Source organism: Bombyx mori, chromosome 24 (genome assembly GCF_030269925.1).
Source record: "Bombyx mori chromosome 24, ASM3026992v2".
NCBI classification, from domain to species: domain Eukaryota; kingdom Metazoa; phylum Arthropoda; class Insecta; order Lepidoptera; family Bombycidae; genus Bombyx; species Bombyx mori.
The window spans coordinates 13,015,662-13,032,871 of NC_085130.1; the positions used below are offsets into that span (position 1 = coordinate 13,015,662).

The 17,210-nt window shown below is 46.6% G+C and overlaps 1 protein-coding gene across 1 annotated transcript in view; it reads right to left on the reverse strand.

Annotated features, from left to right (window-relative positions):
* LOC134201321 (uncharacterized) overlaps window positions 1-17,210 on the reverse strand; it is a 31,672-nt gene that overhangs the window by 8,426 nt on the left and 6,036 nt on the right. Inside the window, exons 2-3 of the mRNA XM_062675846.1 lie at window positions 2,805-5,537; window positions 1,722-2,686 (exon numbers count right to left, since the gene is read on the reverse strand). Of these exons, the coding sequence (XP_062531830.1) occupies window positions 1,722-2,686; window positions 2,805-5,537 (3,698 nt within the window). The remainder of the gene's footprint in view (window positions 1-1,721; window positions 2,687-2,804; window positions 5,538-17,210) is intronic.

A 17,210-nucleotide genomic window follows, 5' to 3' on the forward strand; every position in this document is an offset into this window, starting at 1 on the left:
ACGCGGACCCCGAACACACCGAGTTCGTCGACAGGGAGGTCGAGCGCAGAGCTTCCCTGCCGCCCTCGGACGCGTTACCCCCCATTACCACTTCCGAGGTCAAGGAGGCGATCGATAGCCTACAACCACGGAAAGCTCCCGGCTCCGACGGCATCCGCAACCGCACGCTTAAATTGTTACCAGCCCAACTGATAACGATGTTGGCCACCATATTAAATGCTGCTATGACGAACTGCATCTTTCCCGCGGCGTGGAAAGAAGCGGACGTTATCGGCATACACAAGCCGGGCAAACCGAAGAACGAAACCGCGAGTTATCGCCCCATCAGTCTCCTCCCGGCGATAGGCAAACTATACGAACGGCTCCTTCGTAAACGCCTCTGGGACTTCGTATCCGCGAATAAAATTCTTATAGACGAGCAGTTTGGATTCCGCGCCAGACACTCGTGCGTCCATCAAGTGCACCGCCTCACGGAGCACATCTTACTAGGGCTGAACAGGCGGAAGCCCATTCCGACAGGAGCCCTCTTCTTCGATATAGCGAAGGCGTTCGACAAAGTCTGGCACAACGGTTTGATATACAAACTGTATAACATGGGAGTGCCAGACAGACTCGTGCTCATCATACGAGACTACTTGTCGAACCGTTCGTTCCGATATCGAGTCGAGGGAACGCGTTCCCGGCCCCGTCACGTCACAGCCGGAGTCCCGCAAGGCTCCGCCCTCTCCCCGTTACTATTTAGTTTGTATATCAACGATATACCCCGGTCTCCGGAGACCCATCTGGCGCTCTTCGCCGATGACACCGCCATCTACTACTCGTGTAGGAAGAAGGCGTTGTTTGTTCACCCACTTTGTCGTATTTAAATAATAACTTGGATAGTTTTATAGAATTTATTAAACGTAACTTTTTAGAGACAAACAATTTGTATAAAATTTGCAGCAGTAATGGAGGGAAAATGCAATGACACAGATTATACCTATAACATAGATTACCCAACTCAACATACCGCCCCCCCAAAAACGAAGTTTTTGAGAAACACAGTAAATCATAGCAAAATTGTAAGTTTTCATTCTGATAAGCTCCAAGAGTTTAACCAAACAAATTACTAGAATTTACAATATCAAACATAAATCAGATTTTAAAATACATATCAGAAAGTACAAAACAACCTATAATAAATAGGTGAATTTTATGAACATTAGGTCATTCTTAATGTATCATTAACTTTACATGAATAAATATCTATTTTTTAAACATCCTTCTTTACCAATCCTTTAACCATTATTGCCAATTAATTGTTAACTATTTGTATTAAATATATTTATAGATTTACTTAAATTTAATTTAGTAAAAAACAAAACAATAAAGTTTATAAAGTAACCAAATTTTAAGTTAAATGAAAGTTATTCATTAATTGGCAATTTACACAGTCTACTAATGGATCTCTTAATCAATTTACCACAACATTTTAAGCTGTAAACTCTACAGATGTTATCAGAGCCAGGATATTTATCAACTATGCGACCTAAGGCCCATTTGCCTGGAGGAAGGTGATCTTCCTTAATCAGAACCACTTCTCCAATTTTAAACTCATCCTTTAAAGTTAACCATTTAGGTCTTTGTTGTAAACGTGTGAGATATTCCGTCTTCCATTTATGCCAAAAGTTTTGAAGTATCCTCTGAGTATGTTGCCATCTAGACAGTCTGTTTACATTCACCTGGCTAAGATCTGGTTCAGGTACATTGATTGGAGCTTCTCCAATGAGAAAGTGTCCAGGAGTAAGTACATTTAAATTGTCAATATCATTATGATCTATTGGACATAGTGGCCGTGAGTTTAAGCAGGCTTCAATCTGGCACAGTGTGGTGGACATCTCTTCAAAGGTAAGTGTTCTATCAAGAATTCTTCTTAAGTGATATTTTATAGATTTCACCCCAGCTTCCCATAAACCTCCAAAATTTGGGCTATAAGGTGGGTTAAAGTGCCAATGGGTTCCATCTTCAGCTAAAATGTTTATTAAATCTTCAGGTATACTTAATTTTGCTTCTTGCCACATTTTAGCTAATTCTTTACTGGCTCCTACAAAGTTTGTACCTTGATCACTCCAAATGTGGGAGCATCGACCTCTTCTGGCAACAAATCTTCTAAAACATCCTAAAAATGACTCGGTGCTTAAATCTCCAACCAGTTCCAAGTGGATTGCTTTAGTTGACATGCATATAAATATACATATGTATCCCTTAGTGCATTTCATGCCTCTTCCTCTGGAAACCAGAATCTGTAGTGGGCCTGCAAAATCTACTCCTGAGTGTAGGAATGGACGAGTGGGTGTTACTCGTGCTGCAGGTAAGTCTCCCATGAGTTGGTGTCGGACCTTAGCCTTCTGCTTTGCACATATTAAACATTTATGTATTGTAGCTGATATTAATGATTTTACTCTTATGATCCAGAATCTTGATCTAACAAAATTCATTGTGAGTTGGAGTCCTCCATGAAGTGTCTTCAAGTGTGCATCACTAACTATCAATGTTGCAATGGGGTTCTTATGACTTATGATCATAGGATATTTAGCGTCATTTTCCATTTCCGCATTTCGTAATCGACCGCCTACTCTGAGAAGACCTTTCTTGTCTAGATAAGGATTGAGATTCTTCAGTACACTTCTATTACTTACTCCAGTCCCTTGTAGCAAATCGTGGATTTCATGTTCAAAATCATTATGCTGTGCTAAACGCACACGTTTCAAGAGCCTCTGTTAACTCCAGTGGGCTGAAGCACTTCGTACTAATGTTATCGCTACTTCGTTTAAAATTCAAGAATTTTTTGCAGTACACAATAGTTCTTTGTAGTTCCATCAAGTTGTTAAAGTTTTCAAATTGATTGTGTATATAATTTCCTTCATTATGATTATTGTCCATTTTTATGTTTGTATTGATAATTGTTCTTCTCAACTCTAGGTCAGTAGAAATATTATCTCCGCGAGACATCAATATTTCTTCATGGGTGAGCCATTTAGGGCCGTTCCACCATAAACTAAATTCTTTGAGATCTGAAAGAAGCATTCCTCTTGATGCTATGTCTGCAGGGTTGTCTTGAGACTGTACATGATACCATGCATTTCCAATATTGTCAAGCACTGTTACTACACGATTTCTCACAAATGTTTGCCATCTCGTCGGGTCTCCAGTAAGCCATGATAGTACTATGGTAGAATCTGTCCAAGCAAAGATTTGTTTCCTTGGTATCCGTGTAGCACGACTGATGTGTTTCAAGAGCTTTGATAATAACACCGCACCGCACAGTTCCAAACGGGGCAGTGAGACTGGTTTAACAGGTGCGACTCTAGTCTTCGCTGCTATCAGCATAGTTTTATATTCATTATTGTAAGTTTTGACTCTCAGGTAAGCAACTGCTCCATATGCAATTGTTGATGCATCACAAAATCCATGTATTGACACATCTTCTATGACATCACTAGTAATAAGTAACCAGCGTGGTATTTTAATTTCCTTTAAATAATTTAAGTTGTTTCTCATCTCTAACCAATCTCTTTTAGTTTCAGAGTCTACTTCTTCATCCCAGGTAAGTCTTTTCAACCATAGTCTTTGTATTATTAGTTTTCCAGGTAACAAGGCAGGTGCTATCCAACCAAGTGGATCAAATAAGCGTTGTATCTCAGCAAGTATACTTCTCTTAGTAATGGTAAGTGGCACTTCTGGCAAATTAAGATTATACTGTAGCACATCATCTCCTATATTCCATGATAACCCCAATGTTCTAACAGTTCCTCCCAGGTTCATATCCACATTTATCAATGTACTTCTTTCTGTAGGTGAAATATTTTTCATAAATTCAATACTGTTAGAAGACCATTTTTGTAATTTGAAACCGCCACGATTCAAAATGTCACTGACATTTCTTGCTGATTCAATGGCTTCACTTACTGTATCGTTACCAGATAATAAGTCATCCATCCAGAAGTCTTCCTTAATCATTCTAGCTGCTTCAGGGAAATCTTTGCCTTCATCTTCTGCAACTTGTTGTAGAGTTCTTACAGCAAGGAACGGAGCTGAAGCAGTTCCAAATGTTACCCGAAGCAATCTGTAATCTTTGACTTTAAAATTTGGATCAATTCTCCACAAGATTCGTTGGTAATCTGCATCCTGTTTGGTAACCAATATCTGCCGATACATTTTCTCAATATCTGCTATGAAACAAACTCGTTTTAGTCTCCATCTCATAACCAATGATCTCATGTCTTCTTGCAATTGTGGGCCAACTAGTAACTCATCATTAATGGAAACATTATTAGATCCCATTGAGGAGGCATTGAACACAGTTCTTACTTTGGTAGTCTCACTTGTATCCTTTACAACTGCATGATGAGGAAGGTAGACAGAGGGTTTCCCTAATTCTTCTTCTGGTACTTCTTCCATATGATTCAATTCAATATATTCTTGCATCACTTTAGTGTATTCTGTCCTTAACTTCATGTCTCTCTGTAATCTTCTCTCTAGTTGTGTTAATCTTCTTAGTGCTATATCCCTGGTATTACCTTCTGTACTTAGTATGACATATGATTTAAAAGGTAATTTCACAATGTATCTTCCTTCATTGTCTCTCCTAACATTTTCATAATAAATGTTCTCACAGAGTTCCTCTTCTTGTGTAAGTTTTCTTTGATTATCACAGTCTAACTCCCATAATGTGTGTAACAGTTCATCAAAATCCATGTGGTGGTGCATTACTGTTATTTTCCTTTCTTCAATGTCATTGTGTACCTTTCCAAAGAGAATCCATCCAAAACTTGTATGTTGTGCGCATGGAGAGCCAGGAGGACCTCGAATAATTTCATTTTTCAGAATGGCTGCATATACTTCTACACCTAGAAGCATATCAACTCTCCCTGGTTGATTAAAGGTGGGATCTGCCAGCTTGAGACCTTTCAAATGCGACCAGGTGAGTGTGGAGTCGGCAATAGTTGTGGACGGTAAGTATGTTGTTAAACGTGAAGGCATCACATATGCTTCCACGTTGAGCTTGAAATTGCATTGGTATCTAGATAATATTTCAAGCTGGACTGCCAGATTTACTTCCGTTTGTGTAGATCCAACTCCAGTGATTGTCCCCTTAGTGGGTGTTCCTTTGACTTTCAAAAGTTGTGCTGCTCTTTCACTAATAAAATTAGCCTGTGACCCTTGATCTATTAAGGCGCGCAATACTGTATAATGTCCTGTACTATTCTTAACAGTTATCAATGCTGTGGCCAGCAATGCTGTGGACCTCTTTGTCGCCATATGCGACAGTATAGCAACGTCTGCATCATTATCCTTTATAGGGCCTGGTTGGATGTTTGTGTCTTCAACTTGTTTATAGTTTGTCTCTAATCCATTGATTGTTTTGTGTAGTAACGAATGGTGCCGCTTACCACAGATTCTGCATGATATTCTGAGTCGACATTTAAACACTGGGTGTCCTGGTAGTAAGCAATTATAGCATAAATTCTTGTTCTTCACAAAACCAATTCGTTCATCTGGTAACAGTTTAATAAATTCTTCACAATGACAAAGGGTATGATTTTCTTTACATTTAATACAGATCTTTTCTGTTGTGGAAATTTGGAATGTTTTTTGTTTATAAGATTTCAATTCTTTTGTTTGAGGTGTGTATGTTACTAATTCCATTGTTCTAAATTTACAATCTAGAAAGTTTTTCATTTCTTGCCAAGTAGTTAGGTCTTCACTATTTCTATGGAAACTATACTCTTCCCATGCTTTATGTGTTTCAGGATCCAGTCGTTGCACAATTATGTAGATGATAATTAAATCCCATGACTCAACAGGTAAGTTAAGGTTTTGTAGGCTGCTCAGGCATTCAGTTGTAGTATCTAATAATCCTTTTAGTTGAATGGCATTAGGTGTGTTTATTTTTGGTTGTTGAAACAATCTTCTCAAAAGTGAATTAACAATAAGTTTCTTATTGCCATATCTGTGTTTTAATATGTCCCATGCCTGTTCATAATTGCTTTCAGTCACTAATATGTGTTTGAGTAGAGAAGCCGCTTCATCAGCAACACTTGCCTTTAAGTAATGTAATTTTTGAACTTTAGATAATGTGATATTGTGATGAACAAGTGAAGTAAATATGTCGTTGTAGGTCGGCCAATCATCATAATGTCCAGTAAACGTAGGTAATTGTATATGGGGTAATTTTATATTCAAATCTTGTTGTTTAATTGGTGTGGGGGTACCTGCAGTTTGTACGAAATTGGACAAAGTATCCTTTAAATCTGATGTTGTATCCATATATAACTCTTCAATATTGCTATACACATTTTCTTTGAAATATAATATATCCGATCTTTTTTCTTTGGTGAGGGACTTCACAAGAGTGTCGTGTGTTTCTTTAAATATTTGCCAGTAATCTTCGATGGTATTCAACCTCGTTTCTACGTACCCCTTCGTCATACGTGTCTTCGGACATTTTTTAATGTTTGTCGTGCATTTTAATATCAGATCAGCTTTTTCCTCCAGAATATTGATAAGTTCTGTGATTTTGCTCATATTGTCGAAGTCAATTCAAGTTGAACACACTCGAGTTTGTTGCAAATCCGGTTCGATAAGGACCAAAATATGTTTGTTCACCCACTTTGTCGTATTTAAATAATAACTTGGATAGTTTTATAGAATTTATTAAACGTAACTTTTTAGAGACAAACAATTTGTATAAAATTTGCAGCAGTAATGGAGGGAAAATGCAATGACACAGATTATACCTATAACATAGATTACCCAACTCAACAGGCGTTGCTTCATCGACGACTTCAGACCGCAGCTACCACCATGGGACAGTGGTTCCGGAAGTGGCGCATAGACATTAACCCCACGAAAAGCACAGCGGTGCTCTTCAAAAGGGGTCGCCCTCCGAACACCACGCTGAGCATCCCTCTCCCGACTAGGCGCGTCAACACCCCCGCCCCCGCCGTTCGCCCAATCACGATGTACGACCAGCCCATACCGTGGGCCCCGAAGGTCAAATATTTAGGCGTCACCCTCGACAGTAGGATGACATTCCGCCCCCACATCAAGACGGTACGCGATCGTGCCGCCTTCATCCTAGGACGTCTCTACCCGATGATATGTAGGCGAAGTAAAATGTCCCTTAGAAATAAGGTGACACTCTACAAAACTTGCATACGCCCCGTCATGACCTATGCAAGTGTAGTGTTCGCTCACGCGGCCCGCATACACTTAAAATCCTTTCAAATTATTCAATCCCGTTTTTGCAGGATAGCCGTCGGAGCCCCGTGGTTCGTCAGGAACGTCGACCTCCATGACGACCTGGACTTAGAGTCCATCAGTAAGTATCTTCAGTCGGCGTCCATGCGCCACTTCGATAAAGCGGCACGACACGAGAACCCTCTCATCGTGGCCGCCGGTAACTACATTCCCGATCCTGTGGACAGAATGGAAAGCAGTCGACGTCGCCCTAAACACGTCATCTCGGATCCTCCTGATCCACTAACGGTGCTTTTAGGTACTTCAAGCACCGGTCACCGTTCTCGTCGAACCCGTCGCTTGCGACGAAGGGCTCGACGAGTAAATTAACTCTCAGACACAGCCCACTGAGTTTCTCGCCGGATCTTCTCAGTGGGTCGCGTTTCCGATCCGGTGGTAGATTCTGCGAAGCACGACTCTTGCTAGGGTTCGTGTTAGCAACATCGTCAGGTTTGAGCCCCGTGAGCTCACCTACTAAAGTTAGGGTTACGCTGAAATAGCCGCTAGGGCTATCAGCTTAGGTAGGAAAAAAAAAAAAAAAAAAACGCAAGTGACCCTAGGAATCCTAATAGTTCCTCTTCCATTGTTGGTGGTGTGCCCGGGGGGCGTCCCCGGGACTTAAGCAAACTCGCCAAAAGGCGAGTCCCCTAAGTAGAAGTTATACCCTCTGCGCTATACCAGCTAGTAAGGGGGGCGTGCATAGTTTTTTTTTTTTTCCTACCTAAGCTGATAGCCCTAGCGGCTATGTCAGCGTAACCCTAACTTTAGTAGGTGAGCTCACGGGGCTCAAATCTGACGATGTTGCTAACACGAACCCTAGCAAGAGCCGTGCTTCGCAGAATCTACCACCGGATCGGAAACGCGACCCACTGAGAAGATCCGGCGAGAAACTCAGTGGGCTGTGTCTGAGAGTTAATTTACTCGTCGAGCCCTTCGTTGCAAGCGACGGGTTCGACGAGAACGGTGACCGGTGCTTGAAGTACCTAAAAGCACCGTTAGTGGATCGGGAGGATCCGAAATGACGTGTTTTGGGCGACGTCGACTGCTTTCCATTCTGTCCGCAGGATCGGGAATGGAGTTACCGCCGGCCACGATGAGAGGGTTCTCGTGTCGTGCCGCTTTATCGAAGTGGCGCATGGACGCCGACTGCAGATACTTACTGATGGACTCTAAGTCCAGGTCGTCATGGAGGTCGACGTTCCTGACGAACCACGGGGCTCCGACGGCTATCCTGCAAAAACGGGATTGGATTATTTAAAATGATTTTAAGTGTATGCGGGCCGCGTGAGCGAACACTACACTTGCATAGGTCATGACGGGGCGTATGCAAGTTTTGTAGAGTGTCACCTTATTTCTAAGGGACATTTTACTTCGCCTACATATCATCGGGTAGAGACGTCCTAGAATGAAGGCGGCACGATCGCGTACCGTCTTGATGTGGGGGCGGAATGTCATCCTACTGTCGAGGGTGACGCCTAAGTATTTGACCTTCGGGGCCCACGGTATGGGCTGGTCGAACATCGTGATTGGGCGAACGGCGGGGGCGGAGGTGTTGACGCGCCTAGTCGGGAGAGGGGTGCTCAGCGTGGTGTTCGGAGGGCGACCCCTTTTGAAGAGCACCGCTGTGCTTTTCGTGGGGTTAATGTCGATGCGCCACTTCCGGAACCACTGTCCCATGGTGGTAGCTGCGGTCTGAAGTCGTCGATGAAGCAACGCCTTCTTCCTACACGAGTAGTAGATGGCGGTGTCATCGGCGAAGAGCGCCAGATGGGTCTCCGGAGACCGGGGTATATCATTGATATACAAACTAAATAGTAACGGGGAGAGGGCGGAGCCTTGCGGGACTCCGGCTGTGACGTGACGGGGCCGGGAACGCGTTCCCTCGACTCGGTATCGGAACGAACGGTTCGACAAGTAGTCTCGTATGATGAGCACGAGTCTGTCTGGCACTCCCATGTTATACAGTTTGTATATCAAACCGTTGTGCCAGACTTTGCCGAACGCCTTCGCTATATCGAAGAAGAGGGCTCCTGTCGGAATGGGTTTCCGCCTGTTCAGCCCTAGTAAGATGTGCTCCGTGAGGCGGCGCACTTGATGGACGCACGAGTGTCTGGCGCGAAATCCAAACTGCTCGTCTATCAGAATTTTGTTCGCGGATACGAAGTCCCAGAGGCGTTTACGAAGGAGCCGTTCGTATAGTTTGCCTATCGCCGGGAGGAGACTGATGGGGCGGTAACTCGCGGTTTCGTTCTTCGGTTTGCACGGCTTGTGTATGCCGATAACGCCCGCTTCTTTTCACGCCGCGGGAAAGATGCAGTTCGTCATAGCAGCATTTAATATGGTGGCCAACATCGTTATCAGTTGGGCTGGTAACAGTTTAAGCGCGCGGTTGCGGATGCCGTCGGAGCCGGGAGCTTTCCGTGGTTGTAGGCTATCGATCGCCTCCTTGACCTCGGAAGTGGTAATGGGGGGTAACGCGTCCGAGGGCGGCAGGGAAGCTCTGCGCTCGACCTCCCTGTCGACGAACTCGGTGTGTTCGGGGTCCGCGTGTTGAGTGCTGGTGGTGCACTGCTCTTGCAGTGCATCGGCCAGCAACTCTGCCTTGTCATCGTCATCGTAAGCCGGTGGTTGGCCTGAGGGGCGTACGAGAGGCGGCATAGTGGCGATAGTTTCGGACTTGAGGGTCCTAGCTAGTCGCCAGTATGCTTGGTGAGTGGGCGCGAGTTCTTCTAAATAACTATCCCAGTTTTCGTTTCGGGCGTCGCTTAAGCGGGATTTGACCTCCCGCTGTAAGCGACGCATCCGAGTCCGGTTTGAATCCGTGGGATATCGATCGTAGGCCCGGATTGCCGCGTTTCTAATTCTTACGAGGTCCCTAAGATCGGGGGAAAGTCTGATGCGGTGGAAGCAGTCCTCCACATCGACTTGTTTCGAGGATCTTATGATCGCCGTCGAGACGTGATCAGTGAAGATGTTTATGGATTCGACGGTGTCCTCGGGGGATGGAGTTGAATCCGGGCCGCAAGGGAGGATTGGTGGAGCGGTGTCAGCTAAGCACGTGCCCAGCTTCTTCCAATCCACCATGGTCCTCGTATCTGGTTCGCGGTTGAGTGGGCGACCGAGCTGCATGACGACAGGTCGGTGGTCTGAGTCGAGTTCTGACATTGCCTCGATGGAGCGCAAGCGCAGAGTTACGTTCCTCAGCAGTGCCAGATCTATTGTGCTCGGACGACGCGCGGCGTTGTACGGATAGCACGTGGGGGTCGGGGGGTTGAATATTTCGAATGTGAGGTCGTCTATGAACGCGTCGAGACGCCTACCGTTCACATTCGTGCGATGGCAGTTCCACCTAGTGTGGTGGCAATTTAGATCGCCTGCCAGGATGACCGCGTCCCCCATACCGAGCAGTGTCTCGAGGTCACTGCTCAGGAGGGGTTTGTCAGGGGGGAGATAAACGGATGCGATGACGATCGGCTGGTGTCCCGTCAGCGCGATGCGGCACACTGACGCCTCGATATGTAAGAGCGAGGGAGTATCGAGAGGGACGCAGTGCAGGGCCCTCCTATAGTAAATGACAGTCCCGCCCTTGCGGGTGGAGAGTCTGTCATTCCTAACCATGACGTAATTCGCGACTTTGGGGTCGCGACACGAGGGCTTTAGGAAGGTCTCCTGCACCAGAAGGATGTCGATGAGATTATCGCGGAGAAACTCATATACTTGATTGCGCTGCCGCGCGAGTCCGTTAGCATTGTAAAATGCTAACTTTAAGGAGCGCGGTTTTTCCCTACCGTTGCACGCCATCGATTACCGGTGATTAAACCAGCGTGCGCTGGACGGACTCGATGACGTCTATGTATTCGAACGTCGCGTATAGGCGGTCTTCGGCCGTGACCGCTCTGCGCATGGCGTCGGCGAATGAATGCATGCGGTCGATGTTAATCGCGGCGATGTAGTCGCGAATAATCGAAAAGTCGTTTGAGTGCGCGGGGCCGGGGCGAGGCGCGGGACCGGGCGCGGGGGCGGGGCGCGGCGCGAGCAGGGGCAGGGGTGCCGATGGTTTCCCTGCCAGCGTGAGCGGCAGCGGTTTAGCCCACGCGGAGACGGTGGGCACCGGTGCCGGCACGAAGGCAGGTTTCGGCGCGCGGGGCGCCGAAGTCTTTGGGCCGACGGTTTTTGGTGGCGCGTTGGCCAGACGCTTTCGCGGGGCCTTGGGGCATCCGCGGTAGTTGGCTGTGTGGCCCTGCTTCTGGCAGAGCGAACCCGCGAACAGTCGGCTGTCGCGTGGTCGCCGAGGCATTTGACGCACCGCGGGCGCGCGTGGCAATTTCTAGCGGAATGGCCATAAAGTTGGCACCTATGGCACTGCCCGGGAGTGCCTTTTTTGTGTGGGGCCTCGACGGTGACCCCTGATAAACCGCAAACGGTGCGGAGACTTGAGGCAATCCGTTTGCCTTCCGGAGTTGGTTCAAGCGCGACGAGAACCATGTTATACGGGAACTTGTCCCGACCGCTGTGCATACGGTGCACAACTGCACACTAGACATGTGTAAGTAATGCGAGTGATATTACTCCGGTAATATTACTCTACGATGTAATGCAACATCACACATTACGCGAAGGAAACAAACATCACACTATCACCCACAGAACACTATTACTTCTAGCGAAGCTATCACCCAACATGTTTCTTTCTTTGTCGTGTAATGTTGCTTGATACACGAACGGAACCGAGCGAGCGAGACAGACCGATCGACGCAAAATAAATGAGCAAGCGACACGGAATTATTCCTAGTGATTTTGAACCGTATGTCCTGGCCGCTAGGTACATTTTTATACCTATGGTACGTCTGAATTTTAATATAGGTATTTGTGTTTATATTTTTCATGCGGCCAGCCGGTAGCTCCCCGCAAGTACTTACTTAATTTTTTATTCGCAACTTTTGTAAAATCGCTAGTCGCTCGTAATTGTTTAGTAATATTTCATATTAATTTTTGTGTTATAAAATGCATCTACTGCTCTCGTATATTAACATTATTGTCGAGCTCAATTTGCAGTCTAAGTCGCCATATGAAATCCGTTCATCCCACAATAAATTATATTAAGTAAAAAATAAAATTATTATATTATTAAGTAAGTCAATCTCTGTCAAGTAATATAACAGTGTATTACAATGCAAAGTTCATACTTTGTATTGTAATACACTACTGTAATGTCACACCCGAATCATTACCTAAGTGATGTGTTGATACACATCACTTAAGTAATGATTCGGGTGTATAGATACAATGTATTCGTCGTCACAGTATCTATTGAACGCACCGAGTAATGTTAAGAGTGATGTGTAATGTTTTCGAGTAATATCACCTGTCTGTAAAAGTGATGTCATATCACATTACATCGGGAAGTGATGTTTTGCGCAAGTCTAGTGTCAACGCGACGAGAACCATGTTATACGCGAATTTGTCGCGCCCGCTGTGCATACGGTGCACACTTACGATCGGGTACGGTGCATAGTATTTTTTTTTTTTCCTACCTAAGCTGATAGCCCTAGCGGCTATTTCAGCGTAACCCTAACTTTAGTAGGTGAGCTCACGGGGCTCAAACCTGACGATGTTGCTAACACGAACCCTAGCAAGAGTCGTGCTTCGCAGAATCTACCACCGGATCGGAAACGCGACCCACTGAGAAGATCCGGCGAGAAACTCAGTGGGCTGTGTCTGAGAGTTAATTTACTCGTCGAGCCCTTCGTCGCAAGCGACGGGTTCGACGAGAACGGTGACCGGTGCTTGAAGTACCTAAAAGCACCGTTAGTGGATCAGGAGGATCCGAGATGACGTGTTTAGGGCGACGTCGACTGCTTTCCATTCTGTCCGCAGGATCGGGAATGTAGTTACCGGCGGCCACGATGAGAGGGTTCTCGTGTCGTGCCGCTTTATCGAAGTGGCGCATGGACGCCGACTGAAGATACTTACTGATGGACTCTAAGTCCAGGTCGTCATGGAGGTCGACGTTCCTGACGAACCACGGGGCTCCGACGGCTATCCTGCAAAAACGGGATTGAATAATTTGAAAGGATTTTAAGTGTATGCGGGCCGCGTGAGCGAACACTACACTTGCATAGGTCATGACGGGGCGTATGCAAGTTTTGTAGAGTGTCACCTTATTTCTAAGGGACATTTTACTTCGCCTACATATCATCGGGTAGAGACGTCCTAGGATGAAGGCGGCACGATCGCGTACCGTCTTGATGTGGGGGCGGAATGTCATCCTACTGTCGAGGGTGACGCCTAAATATTTGACCTTCGGGGCCCACGGTATGGGCTGGTCGTACATCGTGATTGGGCGAACGGCGGGGGCGGGGGTGTTGACGCGCCTAGTCGGGAGAGGGATGCTCAGCGTGGTGTTCGGAGGGCAACCCCTTTTTAAGAGCACCGCTGTGCTTTTCGTGGGGTTAATGTCGATGCGCCACTTCCGGAACCACTGTCCCATGGTGGTAGCTGCGGTCTGAAGTCGTCGATGAAGCAACGCCTTCTTCCTACACGAGTAGTAGATGGCGGTGTCATCGGCGAAGAGCGCCAGATGGGTCTCCGGAGACCGGGGTATATCGTTGATATACAAACTGAATAGTAACGGGGAGAGGGCGGAGCCTTGCGGGACTCCGGCTGTGACGTGACGGGGCCGGGAACGCGTTCCCTCGACTCGATATCGGAACGAACGGTTCGACAAGTAGTCTCGTATGATGAGCACGAGTCTGTCTGGCACTCCCATGTCATACAGTTTGTATATCAAACCGTTGTGCCAGACTTTGTCGAACGCCTTCGCTATATCGAAGAAGAGGGCTCCTGTCGGAATGGGTTTCCGCCTGTTCAGCCCTAGTAAGATGTGCTCCGTGAGGCGGTGCACTTGATGGACGCACGAGTGTCTGGCGCGGAATCCAAACTGCTCGTCTATAAGAATTTTATTCGCGGATACGAAGTCCCAGAGGCGCTTACGAAGGAGCCGTTCGTATAGTTTGCCTATCGCCGGGAGGAGACTGATGGGGCGGTAACTCGCGGTTTCGTTCTTCGGTTTGCCCGGCTTGTGTATGCCGATAACGTCCGCTTCTTTCCACGCCGCGGGAAAGATGCAGTTCGTCATAGCAGCATTTAATATGGTGGCCAACATCGTTATCAGTTGGGCTGGTAACAGTTTAAGCGCGCGGTTGCGGATGCCGTCGGAGCCGGGAGCTTTCCGTGGTTGTAGGCTATCGATCGCCTCCTTGACCTCGGAAGTGGTAATGGGGGGTAACGCGTCCGAGGGCGGCAGGGAAGCTCTGCGCTCGACCTCCCTGTCGACGAACTCGGTGTGTTCGGGGTCCGCGTGTTGAGTGCTGGTGGTGCACTGCTCTTGCAGTGCATCGGCCAGCAACTCTGCCTTGTCATCGTCATCGTAAGCCGGTGATTGGCCTGAGGGGCGTACGAGAGGCGGCATAGTGGCTATAGTTTCGGACTTGAGGGTCCTAGCTAGTTGCCAGTATGCTTGGTGAGTGGGCGCGAGTTCTTCTAAATAACTATCCCAGTTTTCGTTTCGGGCGTCGCTTAAGCGGGATTTGACCTCCCGCTGTAAGCGACGCATCCGAGTCCGGTTTGAATCCGTGGGATATCGATCGTAGGCCCGGATTGCCGCGTTTCTGATTCTAACGAGGTCCCTAAGATCGGGGGAAAGTCTGATGCGGTGGAAGCAGTCCTCCACATCGACTTGTTTCGAAGATCTTATGATCGCCGTCCAGACGTGATCAGTGAAGATGTTTATGGATTCGACGGTATCCTCGGGGGATGGAGTTGAATCCGGGCCGCAAGGGAGGATTGGTGGAGCGGTGTCAGCTAAGCACGTGCCCAGCTTCTTCCAATCCACCATGGTCCTCGTATCTGGTTCGCGGTTGAGTGGGCGACCGAGCTGCATGACGACAGGTCGGTGGTCTGAGTCGAGTTCTGACATTGCCTCGATGGAGCGTAAGCGCAGAGTTACGTTCCTCAGCAGTGCCAGATCTATTGTGCTCGGACGACGCGCGGCGTTGTACGGATAGTACGTGGGGGTCGGGGGGTTGAATATTTCGAATGTGAGGTCGTCTATGAACGCGTCGAGACGCCTACCGTTCACATTCGTGCGATGGCAGTTCCACCTAGTGTGGTGGCAATTTAAATCGCCTGCCAGGATGACCGCGTCCCCCATACCGAACAGTGTCTCGAGGTCACTGCTCAGGAGGGGTTTGTCAGGGGGGAGATAAACGGATGCGATGACGATCGGCTGGTGTCCCGTCAGCGCGATGCGGCACACTGACGCCTCGATATGTAAGAGCGAGGGAGTATCGAGAGGGACGCAGTGCAGGGCCCTCCTATAGTAAATGACAGTCCCGCCCTTGCGGGCGGAGAGTCTGTCATTCCTAACCATGACGTAATTCGCGACTTTGGGGTCGCGACTAGGGATGTAAACCGGTTCGAAGAAAACCGGAGAAAAACCGGTTTTTATACATACCGATAAACACCGGTTTTTATTTAAGAATACCGGTTTTTAATTACGCGTTACATTCACAGTTCACACCAGTGCTACCAGATCAAATATACAAGCTACCTAAAAAAACCGTGTTTCAGACTCAAATTACCGTGCATTACATTTAAAAACTACAGTGCAATAACCACAATATGGTTGGTAGACTTTTAGCGTACGAAATGGGGACCGTGACCCAAATATCCACATATCTGCACCCAACACTCAGAAATGGCTTTCGTCAACCAGAGCACATGTTGTCTGCAAAAGAGATGGTGCGTCGTGAACTGGGGAATCTTCCTAAATAATTTTCAACTCTAGCTTTATCATCGGAACAGCCAGAAGAAACCACAAACAATTTTAAAAAGCCTGGTATTCTGGATTTTTTGCATTCGCGAAAACGGGATATTCCGAACGCCACGGCGGCCGCAGTGTATATAATACGATTCTATATTGAGACTGAAGCCGCCACAGGAAACCATACCGAAATTGCTGGTACGTTTTGGATGAGCAATACTCATTTAAGGCCTTTAAACAAAATAGCATTTAAATACCTATCAGTCCCATCAACTTCTGTGCCTTCCGAACGTATGTTTTCGACGTCGGGGTACGTGCTAACATCCAAAAGAAGCCGGCTTCTGGATGACACAGTGGACCAAATATGCTTCTTGCAAAAAATTTCATAAAAAAAAATTAAAAAAATTAAAAAGCTTTTTATTTTTATTGGATAATATAAATATGATCATTAAAAGCCTATATAAAATATGCTCACCCAATTAATTGTATGAAGAAAACTCTTCGTTTGCACGTAAATTTGTTTTATTTAGTGATTATTCAGCCTTTATAGAAAAAACCTAAAAATACCTAAAAAAACCTAAAAATACCAAAAAAAACCGGTTTTTTGAGAAAAAAAACCGGTAATAAACCGGAGCCAGAAATTGTAATCGGTTCACATCGCTAGTCGCGACGCGAGGGCTTTAGGAAGGTCTCCTGCACCAGAAGGATGTCGATGAGATTGTCACGGAGAAACTCATATACTTGATCGCGCTGACGCGCGAGTCCGTTGCATAGTACTATTTTTTTTTTTTTTTTTCCTACCTAAGCTGATAGCCCTAGCGGCTATTTCAGCGTAGCCTTAACTTTAGTAGGTGAGCTCACGGGGCTCAAACCTGACGATGTTGCTAACACGAACCCTAGCAAGAGTCGTGCTTCGCAGAATCTACCACCGGATCGGAAACGCGACCCACTGAGAAGATCCGGCGAGAAACTCAGTGGGCTGTGTCTGAGAGTTAATTTACTCGTCGAGCCCTTCGTCGCAAGCGACGGGTTCGACGAGAACGGTGACCGGTGCTTGAAGTACCTAAAAGCACCGTTAGTGGATCAGGAGGATCCGAGATGACGT